At 40.4% G+C, this 22288-nt stretch overlaps 1 protein-coding gene across 1 annotated transcript; it reads left to right on the top strand.

The window, feature by feature from the left end:
- Nucleotides 1–3: 3 nt before the first annotated feature.
- Nucleotides 4–19514, top strand: fbxo28 (F-box protein 28). The gene is made up of 5 exons (XM_042432983.1): nt 4–201; nt 5117–5226; nt 5963–6101; nt 7249–7444; nt 15263–19514. The coding sequence occupies exons 1-5, from the start codon at nt 13–15 to the stop codon at nt 15772–15774; spliced, it is 1146 nt and encodes a 381-aa protein (XP_042288917.1). The 5' UTR covers nt 4–12; the 3' UTR covers nt 15775–19514.
- The last annotated feature ends 2774 nt before the right edge of the window (nt 19515–22288 follow it).

Consider the following 22288-nt stretch of genomic DNA (forward strand, 5'->3'; position numbering starts at 1 on the left):
TAGCAAACCAAGATGGCGGCCGTCGTGGAGAGAGTTGATGGATGTGTTGGGTCCTTGGACGCAGACGCGGTGTCACCGAGACAGTCCACCCCTCCACCGGACCAGCCGCACCAGAACAACCCGCTGTTAGGGCTGCCCATCGTGGCCATTGAGACTATTCTCAATTTTCTGTCTTACGACGAAATCAGCTTGCTGCGCTCGGTAAGGAGAACAAAAACAAGCCAGCTGAAGGGAAACAAAACTAACGTTTAATGGTAGTCACATGTACTGCTTATCTTTGGTTGTTGGTTCTGTAAACTCTTCGTAGAAATATCTGTGCAGAGTATTTAAAGCCTGTGTTTCATGTCTGTGCAGCCGTCTGATTGCAGCCATGGCCCGCAGTGCTCATTGTGCTGTTATCTAATTAGCCTAGCTGAGCAGAGCCTGGAATACACGACACTCCACAAACACACACCACTAACACTCCACAAACACACACTACTAACTTTCCACTAACATTCCACAAACACACACCATTAACTCACCACTAACACACCACTGACACATCAAGAGATGAATGTTGATCAGAGAAGGGATGAGGAGTCTCAAACTAGACTCTGGATGTATATTACTCCTGTAAATTACAGATATTCCTGCACTGCAGAGTAGACACTGCCTGCCCTTTTTGGATCCTTCTCTGGTCTGTTTGCACATTGCAGCTCTCCCAACAGTCCCTTCTCTTACTTCTGCTACATGCCTTGTTGGGATGTTTTGATTAGGAGTCATAAAAGGGCACATGGACTTTGTTAGCAGTTGTGTACCTCATTGCAATACTTTTCTTCGCAAAATTTTCAGCTTCAGTCTGTGCCTTTCATGTAATCCTTGTCCTGCATGGATGGATTAAAGGCAAATGAGCCCCTAGCCACAGACAGGTAATGGGCCCCCTCCTAACCACCAGGCCACCCTTCCACATTGTTTTAAAATTATTAAAGGAAGTCTGTGAAGCAGATTCTCTTTTCATCACACAGAATAGCACCGTGTGAAGAAAACCTTATGCTGAGGGTCTAAGGATAGAGAGTGTATGCTGTTCAGATTGTAAAGCCCCTTGAGGAAAATTTGTGATTATTGGGCTATATAAATGAAATTGACTTCACCTGACTATTCTGCTGTCAAACAATGATATAGCGTTGCTAGTGTTAATGTAGGCTTAAGTATATATTGTGCAGTGGGACATCCCTACTTTTTTCAATTTAATTTTATTTATATAATGCCAAATCTCAGGGCACTTCTCACACAGAGTCTATACCGGACTCTTTATTTTACAGGGAGCCAACATTCCCCCATGAGCAAGCACTTGGTGACAGCGGCAAGGACAAACCCCCCTTTTTAACGGGAGGAAACCTCCAGCAGAACCAGGCCCTAGGTGGGCAGCTGTCTTTCTGTACCGGTTGGGTTGAGAGGGGGAGGGGGGAAAGAGACACAGAGGCATAATAAAAACAACAACAATAACAATAACAACAATAATAATTAAAGCTGCAAGCAGTGATGATCAGGCCCTCGCACCTTTGCCAACATTGTGCGCACTGCAGGCGAAGGGCTTTTATTGCAGGTATGCAGATGTGTTCAGGACAGGCTCCTATCAGACGTTGCAGGAAGGAATTAAATATCACTTCCTCTGTCCACTATGTGATGCTAGAGAACACCCACTAATCATACATCATGTTGCTGTATAACATGTGTAGACTGAAACCATGTAAATTCCATGTGAATCAGATGATGTTCGTCATATAAGGCTGACTTCCTATTGTCAGTAGGTGGCACTATGACTACGACTCAATATTGACATGTAAATGTGTTCAAGCTAGGACTCTTATCAGGCATGAGACATTTGGTGAAGGGTGGACAATGTACATTCAAGTTACAACAACTTCCTGCTTCATGGTGAAACATCAAAGTTTGCCGCAACGCCACAGCAACATTGTATAATGAAGAGTCAAGATTCTGATGACTTTTCATCGTGAAGGTCTTTCGATGACACTGACCAAATTTGAAGTCGGTCGAGTTTAATCTCTAGGAGGAGTTTGTTTGAAAAAAAAATCCTTGTAAATTGCAAAAACAGCGCTAAAATTGCAACTTTAATTTAAAATGGCCGACTTCCTGTTGGACTTCGGGTATGGCTCTAAGATGCTTTTTGTATATCTGGACATGATACATGTCCCTACCAAATTTCGTTCATGTACGTCAATTTTGAAGGAAGGGCTTTTAATTTGAAATTTTCTAGGAGGTGCCCTTGAGCCAGATTGGACGATGTTCGTTAAAGTTACAACAACTTCCTGTTTCACAGTGAAACATCAAAGGTTGCCTCGTCGCACAGCAAGGGCATTCAGTGAAAACTCCTGGAACAACCCCTGGAAATGGCAAAAACTGTGACAAAATTGCACATTAAATTCAAAATGGCCAACTTCCTGTTCAACTTGGGGCATGGCTCCAAGAGGCTTTTTTGTGAGTCTGGACATGATACATGTGCTTACCACATTTGGTTCACCTACGTGAAATTTAACATGTACAAATTGAAAGTGCTCTGATAAATGGGACTTAAACCAGCTTAATGCAGTTCCTTTAATGGCAATTAAATGTTCCAGTCTCTGTAATAGGATGTGATGGTCAATGGTGTCAAATGTGGCACTAAGATCTAACAAGAGAAATACGGAGAGAAATCTTTTGTCTGATGCAATTAGATCATTTGTAACTTTCACCAGTGCTGTTTCTGTGCTATGATGTGCTCTAAATCCTGACCGAAAGTCCTCAACTATTGTTATGTAGAAGGTCACACAACTGATTGGCGACTGCTTCTCGCTGAATCAAGAGTAGGATTTTTAAGAAGAGGTTTAATTACAGCTACTTTAAAGGACTGTGGTACATAGCCTGTTACTAAAGACAGATTGATCATATCTAGTAAAGAAGTGCTCACTAAGGGTAAGGCTTCCTTAAGCAATCTAGTTGAGATGGGTTCTAAGAGACAGGTTGATGGTTTAGATGATGAAATCATTGAAGTTAGTTCAGGATGGTCGACTGGAGAAAAACAGTCCAAATATATGTCAGATTTTACAGCTGTTTCTAAGGTTCCTGTGTTTGGGGATAAATCAGTGCCTGTTGAGGGCAGGAGGTGGTTAATTTTGTCTCTAATAGTTAGAATTTTATCATTAAAGAAGCTCATAAAGTCGTTACTACTGAGAGCTATAGGAATACATGGATCAATAGAGTTATGACTCTTTGTCAGCCTGGCCAAAGTGCTGAAAAGGAATCAAGGGCTGTTTTTATTCTCTTCTATTAATGCTGAGTAATAGGCAGCTCTGGCATTACAGAGAGCCTTCTTATATGTTTTAAGACTATCTTGCCAGACTAAGCGAGATTCTTCTACTTTGGTGGAACGCCAGATTCTTTCAAATTTTTGCCATGTTTGCTTTAATTTACAGGTTTGGGAGTTATACCATGGAGCTAACCTCTTATGTTTTATTATCTTCCTTTTTAAAGGGGTGATGGAGTTGAGTGTCATTTGCAGTGAGCCTGCAGCACTATCAACAAGATTATCAATTTGGGAGAGACTTAAGTTAGCATAAAGGTCCTCTGTGGTATTGAGACATGACATTGAATTCAGTACTGATGGAATTGCTTCCTTAAATTCAGCTACAACACTATCAGATAGACATCTAGTGAAGATGTTTTTGTCTAATGGCGTGCAATCCAGTAATAGGAATTCAAAAGTTATTAAGTAATGGTCTGATAAAATAGGATTCTGTGGAAAAACTATTAAATATTCAATTTTGATGCCATATGTCAGAACAAGGTCTAAGGTGTGGTTAAGATGGTGAGTGGGATTATTTATGCTCTGAGAGAAGCCAGTTGAGTCTAATAATGAGATAAATGCAGTGTTAAGACTATCATTATCGACGTCCACATGAATGTTAAAATCACCTACTATAATTATTTTATCTGTACTAAGGATTAAGTTTGATTAAAAACTCTGAAAATGCAGATAAAAGGTAGAGTATGGACCAGGAGGACAGTACACTATAACAAATAGAACTGGCTGTAAAGTTTTCCAGGTTGGGTGAGAGAGACTAAGAACAAGGCTTTCAAATGAGTTATAATTAAATTTAGGTCTAGGGTTGATGATTAGGCTCGAGTTGAAAATGGCTGCAACTCCTCCTCCTCAGCCAGTGTCTCGAGGTATGTGAGTATTAATATGACTGGGGGGAGTGGATTCATTTAGGCTGACATATTCTTCATGACACAGCCAGGTTTCAGTTAGATAATATAAATCAATATGATGATCTGAAATTAAATCGTTTACTAATACAACTTTAGATAACAGAGATCTAATGTTCAAGAGTCCACATTTAATTGTCTTATTTTGTTGTACTATTGCAGTGGTAGTGTTAATTTTTATTAGATTTTTATGAATAACTCCTCTTCTGTTTAATTGATTTAGGTGGTTGGGGGACAGACACAGTTTCTATGTGGTTTTGGGTGGGTAACTGCTGAAATGGAAGTGCAGAAAAACATGTAGGACTGCAACTCTGACTCCTGGTGTCAACTTCTGACTGAGCCATCTTTCCTCTCACCTCAAACAGAGAGTCTTGCTGAACTCTTTGGGTCTGAAAGGCCTGTGATTTTGGCTGTGACACTTTTGCATTGATGTTTGAGTCACAGAAATAATTCACTAATGAGTAAAAGAAGAACTTTGAAAAATGACGCTGGTTAAAAAAAAAAAACGTACTGTGTTTTTAATCCTCAAAGAGCCTTTTATTGTCCTCTGGTGGTGGTACTTGATCCAAACAAACATGGCAAGTGAGTGGGTCAAGGAATTCATGTGCACCTTGTGAAATGGAGTAAACTTCCTGTTCACTGTACACTGGAGGGAATCATTTTGCTGTGGCAGGTCAGGAGAGTTTGTGTTGAAGACCATAGAAAGGTTTGTTAAAACATCAGTCCCCAAATTGAATCATAAATGTTAAGATGTCAATTGTAAAAATGATGATACTAGAAACTAGAGGCACTGTCCTCTATCCTTATACTCATGTGTTTCTCTCATGTACATACTCATAAAACATATCCTCTTGTCTGGCATCTCCAGGTGTGTAAGCGCATGGACATGATCTGCCAGCGTGTCCTGAATCAGGGCTTCCTGAAGGTGGAGCGTTACCACAGCCTGTGTCAGAGGCAGGTCAAGGCCCAGTTGCCCAGGTCAGTATCATACCAGCACACATTCTGCAGGAGGAAATATGTTCACTACTGTTGAGGTTTAGACACACACTGTTGAATAACACAGACAAAATTACATCACACATACGTTTCTTTTGGGTTGCGTCAGTAATGTCAGGGCTAACCCCCTTCACTTTTCTAGCAGTTGGGGAAACAACAGACAAGACCTTTTTTGGTTTTGAGAAGCTGCAGCATTCATTAACTGACACACTGTAGTCTGTACCGTACATTTACTGCCAGATTGACAATTTACTGCTAACCTTTTCCTCTAAGGAGCTACGCTACCAAGAGTTTCTCAGGCAATGACACAGATGTTGACTCACGTTTCAAAACAGCACTGCATAGAGACTCCCAAATGTTATAGATTTCCAATTGAATAGATATTCGGTGTTATTTTTGTTAGTAACCTAGCAGCAGCATTCTGCACTAGCTGTAAGCCAGACAAGGATGACTGGCTAATACCCAAATAAAGAGCATTGCAATAGTCCAGTTGCGAGGAAATTACTATCCCCCAGTATACTATCCCCCAGTATACTATCCCCCAGTATACTATCCCCCAGAAAACTCTACTTTAGAAACTTCAAGTTTCTCAAAAACTAAAGCTATCAGGGAAGTAGTGATGCAGAGTTATAAATGATGGGAAATGGGAAACATGTTAAATAAAAGATCTTCTAAAAGAAGATGGCCTGCTGTCTGCTGTGTTTATCATTGTTTCCAGGCGAGAGTCGGAGAGGAGAAACCATTCGCTGGCTCGTCACGCTGACATTCTGGCTGCCGTGGAGACGCGCCTTTCTCTGCTCAACATGACCTTCATGAAATATGTTGACTCCAACCTCTGCTGCTTCATCCCTGGAAAGGTTAGCTCTACTGCCACTGGTCTATAAAACAGTGGTAACAGCAGTCTTACCGTGGAAAGGCTTCTTTTCAGTAACAGCAAACTCACATTCCTCAGTTGTATTTTATGCCATGATGTGATGTCTTAGTTGTCCTCATAGATTCTACACAAAGTTTTGGCTCTTGGACAATAATCTGTCCCCATCCTTTAAAGAAGATATGAGCGTCTATAAAGAGATGTTTGAAGAAGGAAAGTTATTTTTCTCCAGCTCTTATCTGAATCAGGAATATGCCAGCGTCTCCTTTTCTTTTTTTATTATTTGTTCAGAACAATTTGAGTATTTAGTTGTGAAAACAACTGGATACCTATTGAAATTTATTCAATAGCAAAATGAATATGATTTTGTTAGTTTCTCACCATAGAAGTTTCATGTTTCTTTTATAATCTTAAGCAAATGCGCTCAATTCTATCGAACTGACTGTGAGGAATTCTATATTTTTTAGGAAAGTCAGGTCTTGGTTAATTATTTTGGTCAGTTGTTAAAGGTTGTTAATAACAAATATTGAATAAAACAACGACACTAAATATTTTTTTCAACAGACAAGTGGTGTTATGTTGAAGGCTGGTCATTTGATTTATTACAACTGATTATGAATGAGGTTTTCTTACTCCTGAAGTTTCACTTCAGCTCCTAGTTTAATTAGTTATTATACAAACCTATATTCTCCTTTGGGTCAAACACAGGTTGAAGTTGTGTAATCCTGCATCAGGTTTTATGTATGAAAGTGACATGACAGGTGGATAAGTTTGACATCAGCTTTTCTGATACATGTAGTTTCACTGCCATCTGCACTGATTCTGTGCTAGCTGAACTGAACTTGTCCCCTAAGTGCACACATTTTAAATTCTGCATGTTTGAAGGTAGACAAATATGTGTTGTCTCAATCAAAAAGCTATTCAGCTGCCCCTGCTTTTCTACAAAATGGGGCTGACTTACAAAAAGTTGGACTCACTGGCTGTAGTTGTCAGACCTGGCCAGCAGAGGGCCCACTGAGATTACCAGGGGTGTAAAAAAGCCATCAGTGTTTTAGTCATATCTATTGTGTATTTTCTGGTTTTGTGTCTTATTTATGATGTCCCCCTGATCATGTGCTGTTGTATGTTGTCAGGTGATAGATGAAATTTACCGCGTGCTGCGCTACGTGAACTCTACTCGAGCACCCCAGCGAGCTCACGAGGTTCTCCAAGAGTTGAGGGATATTTCCTCCATGGCCATGGAGTACTTTGATGAGAAAATCGTCCCCATCCTGAAGAAGAAGCTGCCAGGTGCTGACCTGTCCGGCCGCCTTATTGGCTCTGCACCAGGTATTGGACATGTTTTTCTTCTGGCTCTGAAAAGTCAGAGGTCAAAAAAATTCACCCAAAGGAATACCTGTTCAGACAATAACATATAATGTCATTAAAACGGCAGTTCTTGCAGTTTAAAATGACAATTTAGAATTGCACAACATTGTCAAACATGGACGCTCTTAAGCTTTTTTAGCTATTTAGATAATTAGATATGTAAATATAGGTGTTTATGGCCATAATATCTGAAAATGCAATATTGTACCTTGGTTCAACACATCTGGCAATACAAATAACTTATGCAGTTAATACTAGACCGCAAAATAGTTGCAAAGTAAGAGGAGAAGCTGGTTTGGAAGATATTTCTCCTCACTGTAAATTCCCACTTCAGAGTATTCTTTCAATGATCTCTTCGGTGTTTCTCAACATAAAAACACAAGACTCTCCTGGATAATTGAACCATATTATAGGTTTGTGTTCTGACCATCAGTTTGAATAATTTCAACTTTGTTTATGAGAAATCACCTATTTTCTGTCAGTATGGTGTGGCAGGTGGCTCTAAATACCATGATACCCATGGGCCTTTACCACCGTTACCATGGTATTGATCATATGCAAAGTTACCTCTACTGACACATTGATGTGCCTCAGCTGCCATATTGCAGCGGGGATGTGTCTGCTTTACACAGTAGAGAATGTCAGAGTTTTGTGCTGCGTTTGGATGTGCTGAGACAAATGCCAAAACCAAGGAATGATAGGTAAGTAGTTATCTTACATTATACTGTCACAAACATGTTCAATTTAATATACGGTGGAAACTTTACTTCACTTCACTTTAGCCTTATATTTTTGATTGTGAGCAGCTTTCTTACACTGAGACAGCACCACATAGCAAAAGTCCAAACTCCTCAGCTGCAGTTTAGAAAAAACAGCTCTGTGAAGTTGTGTTGTTCCAGGGGTATTGATATTTAAAAGAGGACTTTCTTGTTGTGAAGTTGTGAATAAAGTGAAATTGTGGCTTTGCTGCCCTAATTGATCACCGAACAATGCAGCCAGTTAGATTTATGTCTGACTTGACCCCACTTGATGTCATGCACACAGAGGCAACAATAATCTCAAAAGATGAAGGTGGCTGCAGTTTTAAGAGTCAAAGGCAGCAGTTGCTCTCCACTGACTGCAAGACTTCAGGGCATGATGGGAAACGCCTGGCTGTCACCTGATCAAAGAGCTAATTGGCTCAGGTGTTTGATCAACAACATGACATTTTACAGAAAGAAACAATGAGACATTTTTGATTAATTGTAGAGTCTGATATTGTATTATAAAGTTTAATTTAACTGAGTGAATGTTGTGTAGTTGATGGCAGGTTCAATCAGTCAGAGAGAATGAATACAGTAGTTTATACATAGCTATTACAGATTACAATGTTCCTTCATTCTTGTGTTATGAAGCAACATAAACCTTTTGGTAACAAGTGGGATGTGAGGATTCTTAAAGAAACACCTGCAGTTTACAGATGTGAAGCCCCAACAGTCTAAATATCTGACAGATCAATAAAGTAAATTGCCTTGTATTTCTGCTTTTCCTCTCCCTGTGTATTTTGACTTTTGATTGATGCTTTGAATATCAGGATGTGAATGAGTTTGTGGTTCAAGTTGGCAGCTGATTTATGGTTGGCATGCTGAGGAGCAGATAGTGGTCCGTGTGCTACAGCGGCTACAGTTCTGTGTAAAATCATTTAATAATATTGGGGATTACAAAATAAACACTTTTCACAAGGTACCAAGGGCTTCATGGAGATGGATGCTAAGAAGCGCATTGCTGCACACATTTAGGGTATGGACAAGTGGAGGCATGGGGACACCAATGCTTATCGCTTGATATTTTTGAGCATCTACTGTATATAGACACATACATGACTGATGAGACCACACTCAATATCTAAAATACAATAAACATTGTATTCATTTATATTTACTCAAAAATCCAGCATACAGGTGTTTCTCTCATTTACACGGTCTATGTATGAGTGCAGGTGGTGAAGATGTGTGTGTGGCAGCCACTGCCGAGTCTCCAGTGCGCTCTGTGTGCCTTACAGCACAGTCCTGTTCACTGTAGCAATTTTACACACAAAAACTATATGAGAACTAAAATTGTACTTGGTGATAAATGCATAGTATTAGAAAATATTATTAAAAATCTATTACCACTCTGTTCTGCAAATCTTTAAAGTTATTTGATGTCTCCTTGGATTTCTACAATTGATGATGATGATTTCATCAGCTAGTTAACGTGGTTGAGGTGAATAGGAGTCAGCGGCACTGTGCTGCTCCATAACTGACCACGAGTATGAGCATAACACAGCCTGGCCCTCTGCACTCTGGGGGTTGGGAATGTGATGGTGAGACAGAGCATTGTGCTCAATATTTCATTCATATTTCAATAATTATATTCAATAAATCACAGACGTAATTGGTTAAGATTTGAGTTGGCTTATATCTTTTAAAATTAAAAGGAGCTTAAAATGAAATATCTGAGAGGAATCATTATACTATCTGGCTTCAATTCACCACCTCACCGTCTGCGTCGTCAATTTCCCCTGTCTCTATAATGTTCGTACATTCTCCCATCAAGTTTCTTTTTATAAATTCTAACTTTTTTTTTATGGGAAGTGATGTACGTTATTTGTCAAGCCCCGTTTTGTGCGTACGCAACAGTTATAAATGTGGCCCCAGATCATTTTAATAGGCTATACCCTGTCATACAGAACATCATTAAAAAACCAGTTGTTAGTGATTGATCTGATAACATTTTATTAAATGGGGATCAGATCCAACAGGATGTAAATATTTCTGTGACTTCCTGTATATTCTTGGAAGGCTGCTGGTCACTTGCCCCCTGCTGCTGCTGCTGCTCGATCTCGTTGACTCTCAAGGTGAGGCGCAGTTCATCTTAAATGAGCCTGTTGTTACATGACTCACAGTTTGAGCTCTTCTACAGCTTAGATCACCATGAAACTCTCCCGGTTAAATGATCAGTACACAAGATGAATAACTGTGTAAGAAAATATCTGGTTCTTTGATTAAAAAAGTACAAGACTGTATACATAAAGATTTAGGGGTAAAAGTTAACTGCAACTCCCAAGGTGTATTTCAGCAAGAAACAGTCAATAACAAGCTTAAAATGTGGTCATGTGCACCACTAATGGCAGATGAAAGTCAAAGATTATGGAGTTGAGAAACAGGTTTTACAATCTGCAGCGTGAATCAGTTCACCTTCTGTTTCTGGGACACTTTTGAGTAAATAAGCAACTATGGTGCTGCATTTTGTTTACAGCTTCAAAGATAGAGCATTTTGAAATGCATTATTCCATCCATGGCTTCTTCTCCATAGCAACAACAGCAGCAGAGGCCCATGGATATTGTTGTATTCTTAGCTGTCCACCAAAATCAGACAAAATGTCATTTCTCAGAAACAAAGTTGAAATAATGTAAACTGGTGGTCAGAATATAAACATATAGGGTTGTTGCATTATCCACAAGAGTCCTGAGTTCCTATGTCCAGTACATCAAGGACATTGTTTAAAGAAAATTTTGAAATGGGAAGTCAGAATGGGGAAATACACTTCTGGAACCAGCGGCTCTCCCACTTCACAGCTGGGTGTGTGTATGTATCTGTGTTCTACCAAACTGATATCAGATTATTTGTGAGTGCCCACAAACGGCCGTCTGTTCTGTAGCCTTTGTTAAGGTTGTTCCACGGGCTTTCATGTCACATGTTGAAGTTTCATATTCGTGCTCAAACAGTGTGATGACCCCTGAGTCATCTTGCATTGCTGTGCGGTTCACCTGCCTCTCTGTTCACCCTGCAGGTGGATCATTACGGTAACCTGGGTACCTGGGGGCCCCAGTGTTCCCAGGTTATTTAAGCCTGGCTGCAGTGCATATATCTCTCTCTGCCACTGTGCCCCATGGCTGCTGCAGCTCTCTCTCCTTTTCCCCTTCAGGCACCCATTTGTTTGATTTAGTATGTTGTTTTAAGTTATTCTTATGCCTTTGTTTTGCACCTTACAACACACACACACACACATCTTACACTCATGCACACCATACATCACTGACGCTACTGATATCTACTTCCCATGCTTTAACTTTAGTTCTCTAATTAGGGCCTGAGCACAGAAGTGCCAGAGGCCCAACAGTCCCTGGCACTAAAAGTGCAAGGAACCTATTGTTTTTGTAGAGATCATTTGGACTGAAGCAAAAAAGTGCAAGGCACCCAATGGTCCCTGTAACCACCGGGCCCCTGTAGTGATGTTTTTCCTTGGAGTTGCATCTGTTTGTTTGTTTGTTTGTTTTTGTAGTGTTGTGGCGACATAGTTAATGTCAGTTGTTTTCAGACAACTGTCTCAGGGGCACATCTGTGTGATTTTGCCACTTATGTCAATGAGCAGACGCCTTCCCCCACACTTAAAGCAGATGAATTAGCTGATGATTTTGTGTTGACACATAAAGGTAGTTTTTTTTTTTTTAGAGATGTGCTCATGGGATGATTGGAGAAGTAGAGAAGGTAATTGTGGTAACTTCCGTGGTGGTGCAAAATTTTCCCCTAGTTCCTTACGTAAGTCTGCATTTATGGGGTGACCTGAGAGTGCCAGTGTGTGTAATTACTGCCATGGGGAGGGTCACTGGAAGGACAAGTGTCAGCTGTTGAAGTCAAGAACTAAGCGTCATTCACTGTCACCTCCATGTCACTCACCTTTGCATTGGTGTTGTTTGCCATCACATGCTCCACCTATGCTATGCTCTACAGTTTTGGAGCAGAAACCGTTGTGTGGATTTGAGTACTGGTTCTGGCCTGAGTCTCAAAACTGGTTATGGTTTTGAGCTGTTCGTTAGCGATGCTGTTGTGTCCTTGGTTAGTGGTGACAAGTGTGCTCCAATTAAGGTATTGCATGACACAGGTGCTAAACACTCATTTATTGTGGAGTCGGTGCTGCCTTTTTCACCCGCTTCAGGAAGGAGGGATTTTGTACTGATGAAGGGTATGGAGCTGAGCTTAATTCCTTTACCGTGTCATTATATTGTGCTGGATTGTGAGCTGGTACAGGGCATGGGTCTGTTGGGGTGCGCCCCAGGTTGCCCATGTGGTTATTTTTTTTTTGGGCAACAACCTGGCTGGTAGTGCTGTGTGGGCCGATGTGCTGCCATCTCCTGTGATTATTTCCAAATCACTAGCGTCTGGGGAGCCGGAGTAGAGTGATTAGAGTGATCCAGGGGTTTTCTCAGCCTGCCGCCGTGACGCATGCACTGAGCTCTAGCATGTCTGCTCCAGACCTGCCTGATCCAGGTGTTTGCTCAGCCTGCACTGTGATGTGCACAAAGAGTTGTGACGTCTGATCCAGACCTGCCTGTTTTGGGGTGCAGTAAAGGTATAGTGCCTGCAGACCATGTGGTTTCACTGCCTGATCTTCCTCCACCGGTTTCGAGGGAGGATTGGGTGTCAGAAAGCTGATTCATCTCTGTCCGATTTGTGGGTTGAGGCTTGGCTGGTTGAAAAAGTAAGAGACGTTGCTCATGGTTACTTTGTCCAGGGAGACCTACTGGTGAGAAAGTGGGTGCTCTGTGATGGTGAGTTTGTTGATGAAGCGATTTTTCAGGTTGTGCTGAGTAACTTAAGTGATGTGGTGTTGCAAACCGTTCATGATGGCTGTGGACATTTGAAGGTAAAGAAAACGTATCAACGTGTCCTGCGGTGTTTCTTTTGGCTTCGGTTAAAGCACCATGTATCCGAGTTTGTCAGGACATGCCGTGCTCACTGGGACACTGAGTCAAGTTGTCGAGCCTGTTCCTCATCGTCCCATTTCAGCCGTTAGTCAGCTGTTTGGGCATTTGATCTTCGAGTGTGAAGTGGTTTTGGAAGTTACACAGGCTGATGTGAAAAATCTGTCTGCTGCACATGTGATTGATTCTGTGTTTGCAGATCTTGAGGTTCCTGCTGTGTGTTTGGACGGTGAGAGGGACCTTAAAGCTCCTGATCCTGATGTTCCTGTTAAGTGCGGTAGGATAAAGCACACTTGCATAGCTTTGCAGAATGGGACATCCTTCAGCTAAGACTAAAGCTTTTTGAACCTGCCAGGGTGGGTTAAATAGCCCAGGGGGTTCATGGAGGGCTTGTGTGTTTTTTCTTTCTGCTTTGTAAGTTGTTTTTGTTTTGCTCTGGGTTTATTTAGTCAGTTAGTGATATAGTGTAGTTGGCCGTTTCATCCTGCCTTTTGGATTGCTCTTGCCTCACCTGTTTTCTTAATTTGCTTCTGAGGATCTGAGGTTGCTGAGGATGGGTGGGGTGACAGGGGTCCGATACTTATTATTACTTATTTTCTTTATTGCCTTGTCGTTATTGGTTGTTTTTCTTTGTTTTGGTAATTTGTTTTGGTTTAGTTTGGTGGTGGACCCCATATTAGGGGGGCGAGGGGTGGGGGGGGGTTGTGATGACCATCTTGCATTGCTGTGTGGTTCAACTGCCTCTCTGTTCACCCTGCAGGTGGATCATTAGTGTAACCTGGAACACCTGGGGGCCCTGGTGTTCCCAGGTTATTTAAGCCTGGCTGCAGTGCATATATCTCTCTCTGCCACTGTGCCCCATGGCTGCTGCAGCTCTCTCTCCCTTTCCTGTTCAGACATCCGTTTGTTTGACTTAGTATGTTTGCACAATTGCACCTTACCACACACACACACACACAATATACTCATGCATACCATACACCACTGAAGCTACTGATATCCATATCCCATGCTATACCTTTAGTTCTCTAATTTGGATTGAATAAAATATATTTTTTTTATCTTTTCCCTTTTGTTGTGACCACTTGAACTGGGTCATAGCAACATGTACAGATCAATTAGATTATTTAAAGAAGGAAACTACTTCTATTGTTTGTTTATGTAGCCTCCAGAGCTGGGGGAAGTCTTCCTAAGGGCATCTTCCAGAAGCTCAGCAATCAGAATAGAGTGGGCTCATCGGGGGGGGGGGCCCTTAAAGAGACAGGAGCTAAAACAGCATGTTTCAGACAGAGGCTGAACTAATGGGCTGTATAAAGGATGAGTATAAGTAGCATGTGAAATCCTGCACCTTCCTCACCGTTGGTTTTGTAATTTGAACACTCGGTCATGACACAGCATGTTATTCCTGTCTGTTACCATCCTCTAGTATACACATATACACCAAATCTACACACACACACAGCAGACAACAGACTGATATCCATTACTGAAAGAGGATCACAGAATTTCAGCCGTGATTAATTACTATACTTGAAGGCTTCTAGTTACTCAAGTCAGATTCCAGTGTTTGATCACCCAAGCCTAGTATTTTAGTGTGACTCATAGATGACAAATTCTGTTGGTTTCTGCTTTATTACTGTGTCAGCTACAGTTGTTGGGGAGAGCTTGACAGATAATTGAATGGCATGTATCATTGACCCATATAGGTTAAAACATGGGTGCACACAGATATGTACAGATAAGTAACAGACCTGAAAAAAGGAGTGGTGAAACATGGAATGCAGATGCTTCTATACAGGTCGATTAAATTTGTTTGTTGATCAAAAGAAAACACTCTGAAATACAGCATTCTGTTCTCTTCTCACAGTACGATTTGCTGCTTTTCTCTGTTTTATGTCATGATGAATTGAATATCTTTGGGTTTTGAATGGGAGGACAAAACAAGACATTTAAAGATGCCACCTTTTGGCTCTTGAAAACATTTATCATTGATTTTCAATTCATTATACATTGAACTCCTGAAGTGATCTGACCCACTTTCCTGTTCCCTCAGTGGCAGGTCCATCTACCTCCTTGACTACCATGTCCCTGCTGGCCAAGAACACTCCGTCACGCTCTGAGATGACCAAGGTGCAGCAGCAGGTGAAGGTGAATGGGGCATCGATGACGGTCCTGCGGAGGGAGATGCAGGAAATTCGTGTCAAGCAGTTGGAGCAGCAGAAGCAGCTGCAGGACCAGGAGCAGAAGCTGCTGGAACAGACACAGGTGATTGGAGAGCAGAACGCTCGCCTCGCTGAGCTGGAACATAAGCTCCGCGAACTGATGGACAGTAGTTCTGCTGCTATGGGGGGACCAAGGCCCAGCACAGCCGTCCCCTCCACATCCAGCACCACTGCTGTGTCTTCCACTGCTGCCAGCACATCCGTGAGTGTGTTGGCAAGTGGCAGCATGGTTGCAGCCTCTCTACCCAGAGAGCCAGAGGGTGAGGGAGGGTCATCGCTCAAACGCAGCAGAAAGAGCTCAGACCTTCCACGACAGTCCAAACGGCTGCGCAGCAAGAAATAAGAGACTCAGTGTGTCATTTAGTTTTTGGTTTCAAGGTCTGACTCTGACACCTTATCCCCCCCCCCAGCAACACTCATGACCTGTACTGTCTGTGAGATGAGTCAGTAGTATCCCTGTATGCTTTGCCAGTGTCACCCCCCCCCCCCCCCCCCCCCCCCAAACACACACATAATGTACTGCAAACACTTCTGTGGGTGCTGAATTTGACAATAGTGTTAAATGACTGACTGTTGTCCACAGCTAAAACACTGAGCCCAGAACGTCCACACTGACAGGGTCAACTTCTATTTTCTTTCTTTTTGTCAGCAAATCTGTGAGGTGACAGGAAACAGCTGGAGAGAGAGACACAAGGGATGACATGTTGCCAGAATCAAAGATTGTGATTATGTGGTATGCGTCTTAACCAGTAGGCTACCATGGCAAGCCACAAATATTTGAATAAGTTGCATTTAATAAAAAGGCTATTAAATAGTAATTTCCTAAAGTTTTTAGTAAACGTCACTCAAATAGGAAGAAAGCAGTGTGGCTTATTGACATGTTTTTAATCATTTTTGGACAACAATGGAGCTCTCTGGCACAGAGGAATAAGATATATCAGACTTTGATATACACATTATACTTGAAAGTAGATCATTGTTGGTTTGCCTCTCCACATGAGATTTGTTGACAATAAGAAAAATATAGATTATATTCATGCCTATCCTATCATGTCTTAGCCACTTAACTAAATCAAAGTATAGGCAGGTGGTCGGCCGTTTGTAGCTAAGAAGACTATTTAATGAAGGTTAGATTAAAATGACTTTTTAATGTAGATGCTTTTCTAAGAGGCTCATATGTTTGCAAAAATTTGGAATTACAAAACAGAAATTCTGATGGCCCATGAGTAGACTCTTTTCACAGACATTTTGACTTTTCAAAGCAGGAAAAGCACAGATGGAATTAATAACATTAATGATGGCTGCATTCCATTTAGGTGGGCCAGTTCCAGGCTATGGTATTGTGCATGTTCACTCACTGAAGTGACTTATTTGGACAATTAATGGAATGGAGCCATCATTAATGTTATTATTTACAGCTGTGCTTTTCCTGATTTAACAAGTCCAAATGTCAGCTGTGAAAAGGGTATTTTTGGTTAACAGAAGTCACATGGTTTTGCCTCACCTGTTTTCTTAATTTGCTTCTCAGGATGTATATGTGGTCAATGCAGTTCCTCTTCCTGAAATAAAATCTACAAAGAAATTTTATCTCAGAAACATGCACAACTAAAAGGATATCAGGTAAAAAAAATATGGTATCTCAATGGTCCTTAAATTACAAGTTCAAGTAACTGGACCTTTATTGAAGCTGCATGTTAGGGGTAATCTGTGATCTCCTCTCCATTTTCACATGGGTTGGAAGTCAAAATCCATAAGCATTTATTTCATTCACACTTGCTTCTTCCTAATTTTGGCTAAGTGCAATAAAAATAATCTCAAAAGTAATAAGCAATTTATATTTCTCGACAGTAGCTTGGTTGTTCTATCCAAAACTGCACCTCAAATCAGGTCAGTTGGATCTGATCACTTATTGAACCACCATAAATAGGAAGAATTGGGTCTTAAAAAAGAAAAACGGCAGTGTTCAGGCAGCATTAGTCGAAGTGTCACCCTCTTAATGTTGACTCTTTCCTTCTCTGCCTGGCAGAGGACCTGACATGGAGGTAGATGTTGTTTATGAAGGGACTTTGCTTTCCATTGTGCCTCAGTAACCAACTGACAGATATCATTGTTCTCTGATCCTTAGAAATGCAACAGTGATAATGGAAGTCATGGTTCTGCTGTGTATGAAAATAATTTTTTTAAAAGGTTTCCATTGAGAGAAAACCGTTCTTTAGCTCTAGTGTGCATGAAAGCACCTGATGCTAATGCACCACTTTTACACGAGAAGTTACTGTATGTGTTGTGCTAAAGAGGAAAAATATAACTGCTCTCCAATGACAAAACTATGTTTGGCATCAGTCATTTAAGGATCATACCAGTGTTTTTAAATATTTCAGCCTATTATGTATAGCTCCATACAACCAAACATTTTACAAAGTGCACTGTGTTACATTTTTTATGTGTTGTTTTGAGAGCCACTGAGTGCCATTTGTTTCACTGCAGAAACTTGCATGTCATGACTTTGATTCAGTTTTCAAATTGAAAAAACATGGCAGCTGATCTTGAAAACATGTTCAAATTGCTCCTCATCTCTCCTCTGAAATCACTTTATCAAAATCTGAGAAATACACCATGCAATTACACAATCATGCTTTGTTTAATGCCAACAGTTTCTGGTTGAAGCCATTGTTCTTGAGGCTGGTCAAATATATTAACTTAAGGTCACTTGCTAGCTTTTTCTGGCACTTTCAACCATATCTCACAGTCTTCATCAGTTCATTACATGAAAACTCCATCCACTGATGAAGACCTGTTGAAAGCTCTGGAAAAAGCTAGAAGTGACTTTGGTTTAAGAGTATTTTGTCACATTGGACATAGTAGTTTGAAAACTGTAAGATGTGGTTGAAAGTTCTTGAAAAAAGCTAGTAATTGGGCCTTGATTTTTATTTTTTCATGAAACTTCTGTTTCCAATTTCACAACATAATCTTAGCTCAAAGGTCCACTTCTTAGCTTTTCTTCAGAGCTTTCAACTTCATCTCAAAGCCTTCGTCAACTGACGGAGTTTGGTCTATTTCCAAGGTCACGAGGGAGCTTTCATGTCCAGTTCTTGAAATTTTGGAGCTCAGATCATCATGTTAACAGGTCTCAAGTTTCTGATTACTCCAACAGATACCCAGTGTTTGAAAGTGGGTGAAAACAGAGGAAAAACACTTGTATGGTCCTTAAAAGTCAAAGTATGTAAAATAGTAGTAATTTATACTATACATGTAATGATATTTAAAGGGTCTAGTCACCAAAAACATGTCTCACTTCCTCTCTAGTGGTATCTCTCCATGCAGATCATTTTTTGATTTACTTGTCCACATCGCTGAGACTTGAGACCAGAGGAAGACATTTTTGACCCTTTTTAAATAATGTCACCTTTTTAAAAAAATGTTGCAACACCAACTTTGAAATAGAAGTTTAAAATGAGCCCATTGCAATTAGTGTAAGGGAACTACCAGAACTTGTGACTGGTTTGCAGTGACAGTAGAGGGCTACTGGAAATGTTGTTTTATATTTGTGCTCAACAGAATGGCTCAGAGTAAGATGAAATAGTTTCCCCAGCTGCAGTTCAAAAAGATTTGTCTCAGCTCACATGTGCAGTAGCACTGTTCCCCTCTCCTGTGCAAACTTGTCTCTTGCCTTGTGAGGCTAGGTTAGCTGTGAGCCCATATTGTGGCTGCACTTTTGTTTGTTTTTTGTTTTTAAGCTTTTCTGTTGTTTGGATGACCTTAACCACTCATGGCATGAACTTTTGGTAAAGAAACCTTGGAAATGCAGTTCACATCTTGGTGAACACTGGCATGTATTATAAAGACACTGGGCAGCAAATCACAAGAAGATGTATAATCTAGTGGCTTAATTTGAGACTGCGTCTCAGTTTAGAAAATTGTACTGTAATCTTCATGTACTTTAAAGTGTAGATTGTGAATTATTTCATGTATGTATACCAAGGAAACTATCTTTTTGAGTTGGCCAACTTGGGGCTGTACGATTTTGTTGCACACATTACTGTTACAAATGTACAAATCAAACCTATTAAAATTCAACTTAACTTATCCACATACCTCTGCATTTTTACACCTATTACCACCTCCATTTTTCATGTAATTTTCAGAGTCTTCACTTTGCTGGTTAATTTCTATCGGTTTATGTAACTTCAGGAGACAATACAAGTTTTAAACATTTTTAGGCATGTGACTTAAGTTTTGCACTTTCATAAAGTTGGTGGACTTGTGAGAGACACATTAAATCGGGACTAACAGTCTACAGCCATGCTAGCAGCTCTTTGAGGATGCTAACATGCTGATGCAAAACAGGTACAATGTTTACCACATTCACCATCTTGTGTGTGTGTTAACATTAGCAGTAAACAAATTACAGGTTAGGATGCTGAGAATGTCATTAGTTTTGCAAGTATTTTGTCACAAACCTAAGTATTGTAAGTACAAATTGAAATTTTGACTGGATGATGATTAAGGTGCTAGATGAAAAGTCAGAGGATCACCAAAGTTATTACAGTTCATCCTGAATTGGGGGGTATGAATGTGTGATAATCCATCCAATAGTTGAAATATTTCAGTCTGGATGAAAGTGGTGGCCCAATTGACCGACATTCACATCCATAAAGCCTCATTGCCAGCATGGCAAAAAAGAATGGTCCAAATAAAAGTAACAGGGTGAGGTGTCTTGACTTTATGGCTCACGCTCCAAAATACGGGATCCTACATCTCCCATAAAGCAATGCATTAGGATCTTTTGTTATGCTGCATTCATGTCATGTCAGAGTAACTATATGTGCCATTTTCCATCTTATAAATAAGTGTTACATCAACATCCATGTTGTAATTATGACAGGAAAACATTGCTCAAGGCAATTAAACCCTTATTTCTTGGATATAGTGGATATAGTGTCATATTGTCAATGAACAGTATTTTTAACCCTCTCATAAACATCTGCAATTATACAGAAGTCTTTTGTTATCATGTGACATAAACAGTCACAAGTCATAAACATGGTAAACTTTCCCATCTCTATCATCAATCATATGTGATGTGCATTAGACCCTCCCTGCCAGGTAAACACCCACATCTTCCAAACTCCATACACCTAATTTTGCAACACGGGCTTTCTGTAAAAAAAAAAAAAAGATTTTGACACTTTTTATGAGCTACACTTTCCTCTGTAAGTGTCCTTGCTCACACCGCCATCTATAACTGTCCTTCATTCTTACATGGTTTTAAGCAGCTATGACAAAGTGGCACAAATAAACTGTATTACAACTTCACATCAGTATTCCAAGTTAAGGTCACATAGAATGTTCCACAACATACATCTAGTGTTTCAGGAACAGTGATGATGGATGAAAGACAGTGTTGCTTGTTCATGTGAAAGACCTCGGACCCATTGCCATGCCATCATTTTCTCATTCCCTCAACTTCCTGTGGGTCAAAACAGGAAATGTTCCATTGTTTTATGTTCTACTGCAGCAGTGGCCTTGCAGTTAGATAAGCTGAAGGGGAACAGCAGGATTATTTAACGGCATTACAGCCATGGTGTATCTAGAACATTTACTGTGTTGCAGTAGGGGCAGACAGTTACATAAATTCATACAAACTAAAATGCACTAAATGTCCAAATATTTGTCACATTAAAGTCCTTGTCAGGGCTTAGCCGGTATCCATAAAACATTTCAGACCCTTGGATCATCATTTATGAGTTGCATCTTTATTTGTTTTGTCAATTTATATTTTCAGAATACACATAATTTTTTTTATGTAAAATTGAAATAAAGAGAGCGTAAAAATAAATAGGACTATAGCCTCAAGCAGCAGTGATCGGGGTCCAAGCATCTGAGTTAATATGACTTCAATAAGCACTTGAAAGCATACCACATATATGAATTTCTACATTGTTGGCGAGTAGGCCACCTGGGGATTTGCATCCCCAGAGAAGGTGACTTAATGACTGCGCCACTGGGGAGACATGGTCTTTATACACCATCTCACAAGATGAGGCAATGACATCACATGCAAAACTGGAGTAATTTTGTCTGTTTAAATTTAAAACGCTTACAACAGTCAAGATGTTGGTGATAAAATTCCGAAAAATCACATATTTGCTGGTTTCAGGTGTATTGTCAAATATTTTGGTGAAATTTGTTTAAAAAGTATATGAAATAGAAAATGTTGTACATACTAGGGATGTGCAGAGAGCCCAGTATTTGTATTTGTTTCTGTATTTGTTGAGGCAGCAAAATTATTTGTATTTGTATTCGAATAGAAGTGGAAAGAGGCTTAAAAATCCTGTTTTTGTTTTTATGATGCTTTTAATTTTAGAAAATTAAAGTGTTACAATAAGTGTTCATGAATAAACTACCTTATGAAGGAGGTCCCCACACGAACTGGAGTCTCCCGGATCATAGACAACTGCGCTGACTACAGAGCTAAAATTTCATTCGCCTCATTGCAGACAGACCTCAACCTATTCATACACCCATAACACAGAGACAGCACAGCACGTAACATGTAGGGAAGAGCTTCAAAGGCGACTATTGCTTTGCACTTTTCATTTATTGCCTAATTTTTACAACCTAACTTTGTGGAAAGGGGAAGGGGAACAACAGGTTATGTAGAGTCCCTTGGGAGCACTTCACGTGTGTCAGTAGCTTTATCTCTGTAACACCCCCAAATCCAGGAGTGATGTCCAAATAAGGAAATATCCATCAGCAGTTGGATGTGACTCCCCTTGTTGAAACCTGCTAATAGACGTAACAACGGAGCCAAGGACAGAGACTGAGATAGTGATGTAACCGACCTGCGCACTGGTATT

The sequence above is a fragment of the Thunnus maccoyii genome, chromosome 14 (genome assembly GCF_910596095.1).
Source record: "Thunnus maccoyii chromosome 14, fThuMac1.1, whole genome shotgun sequence".
NCBI classification, from domain to species: Eukaryota; Metazoa; Chordata; class Actinopteri; order Scombriformes; family Scombridae; genus Thunnus; species Thunnus maccoyii.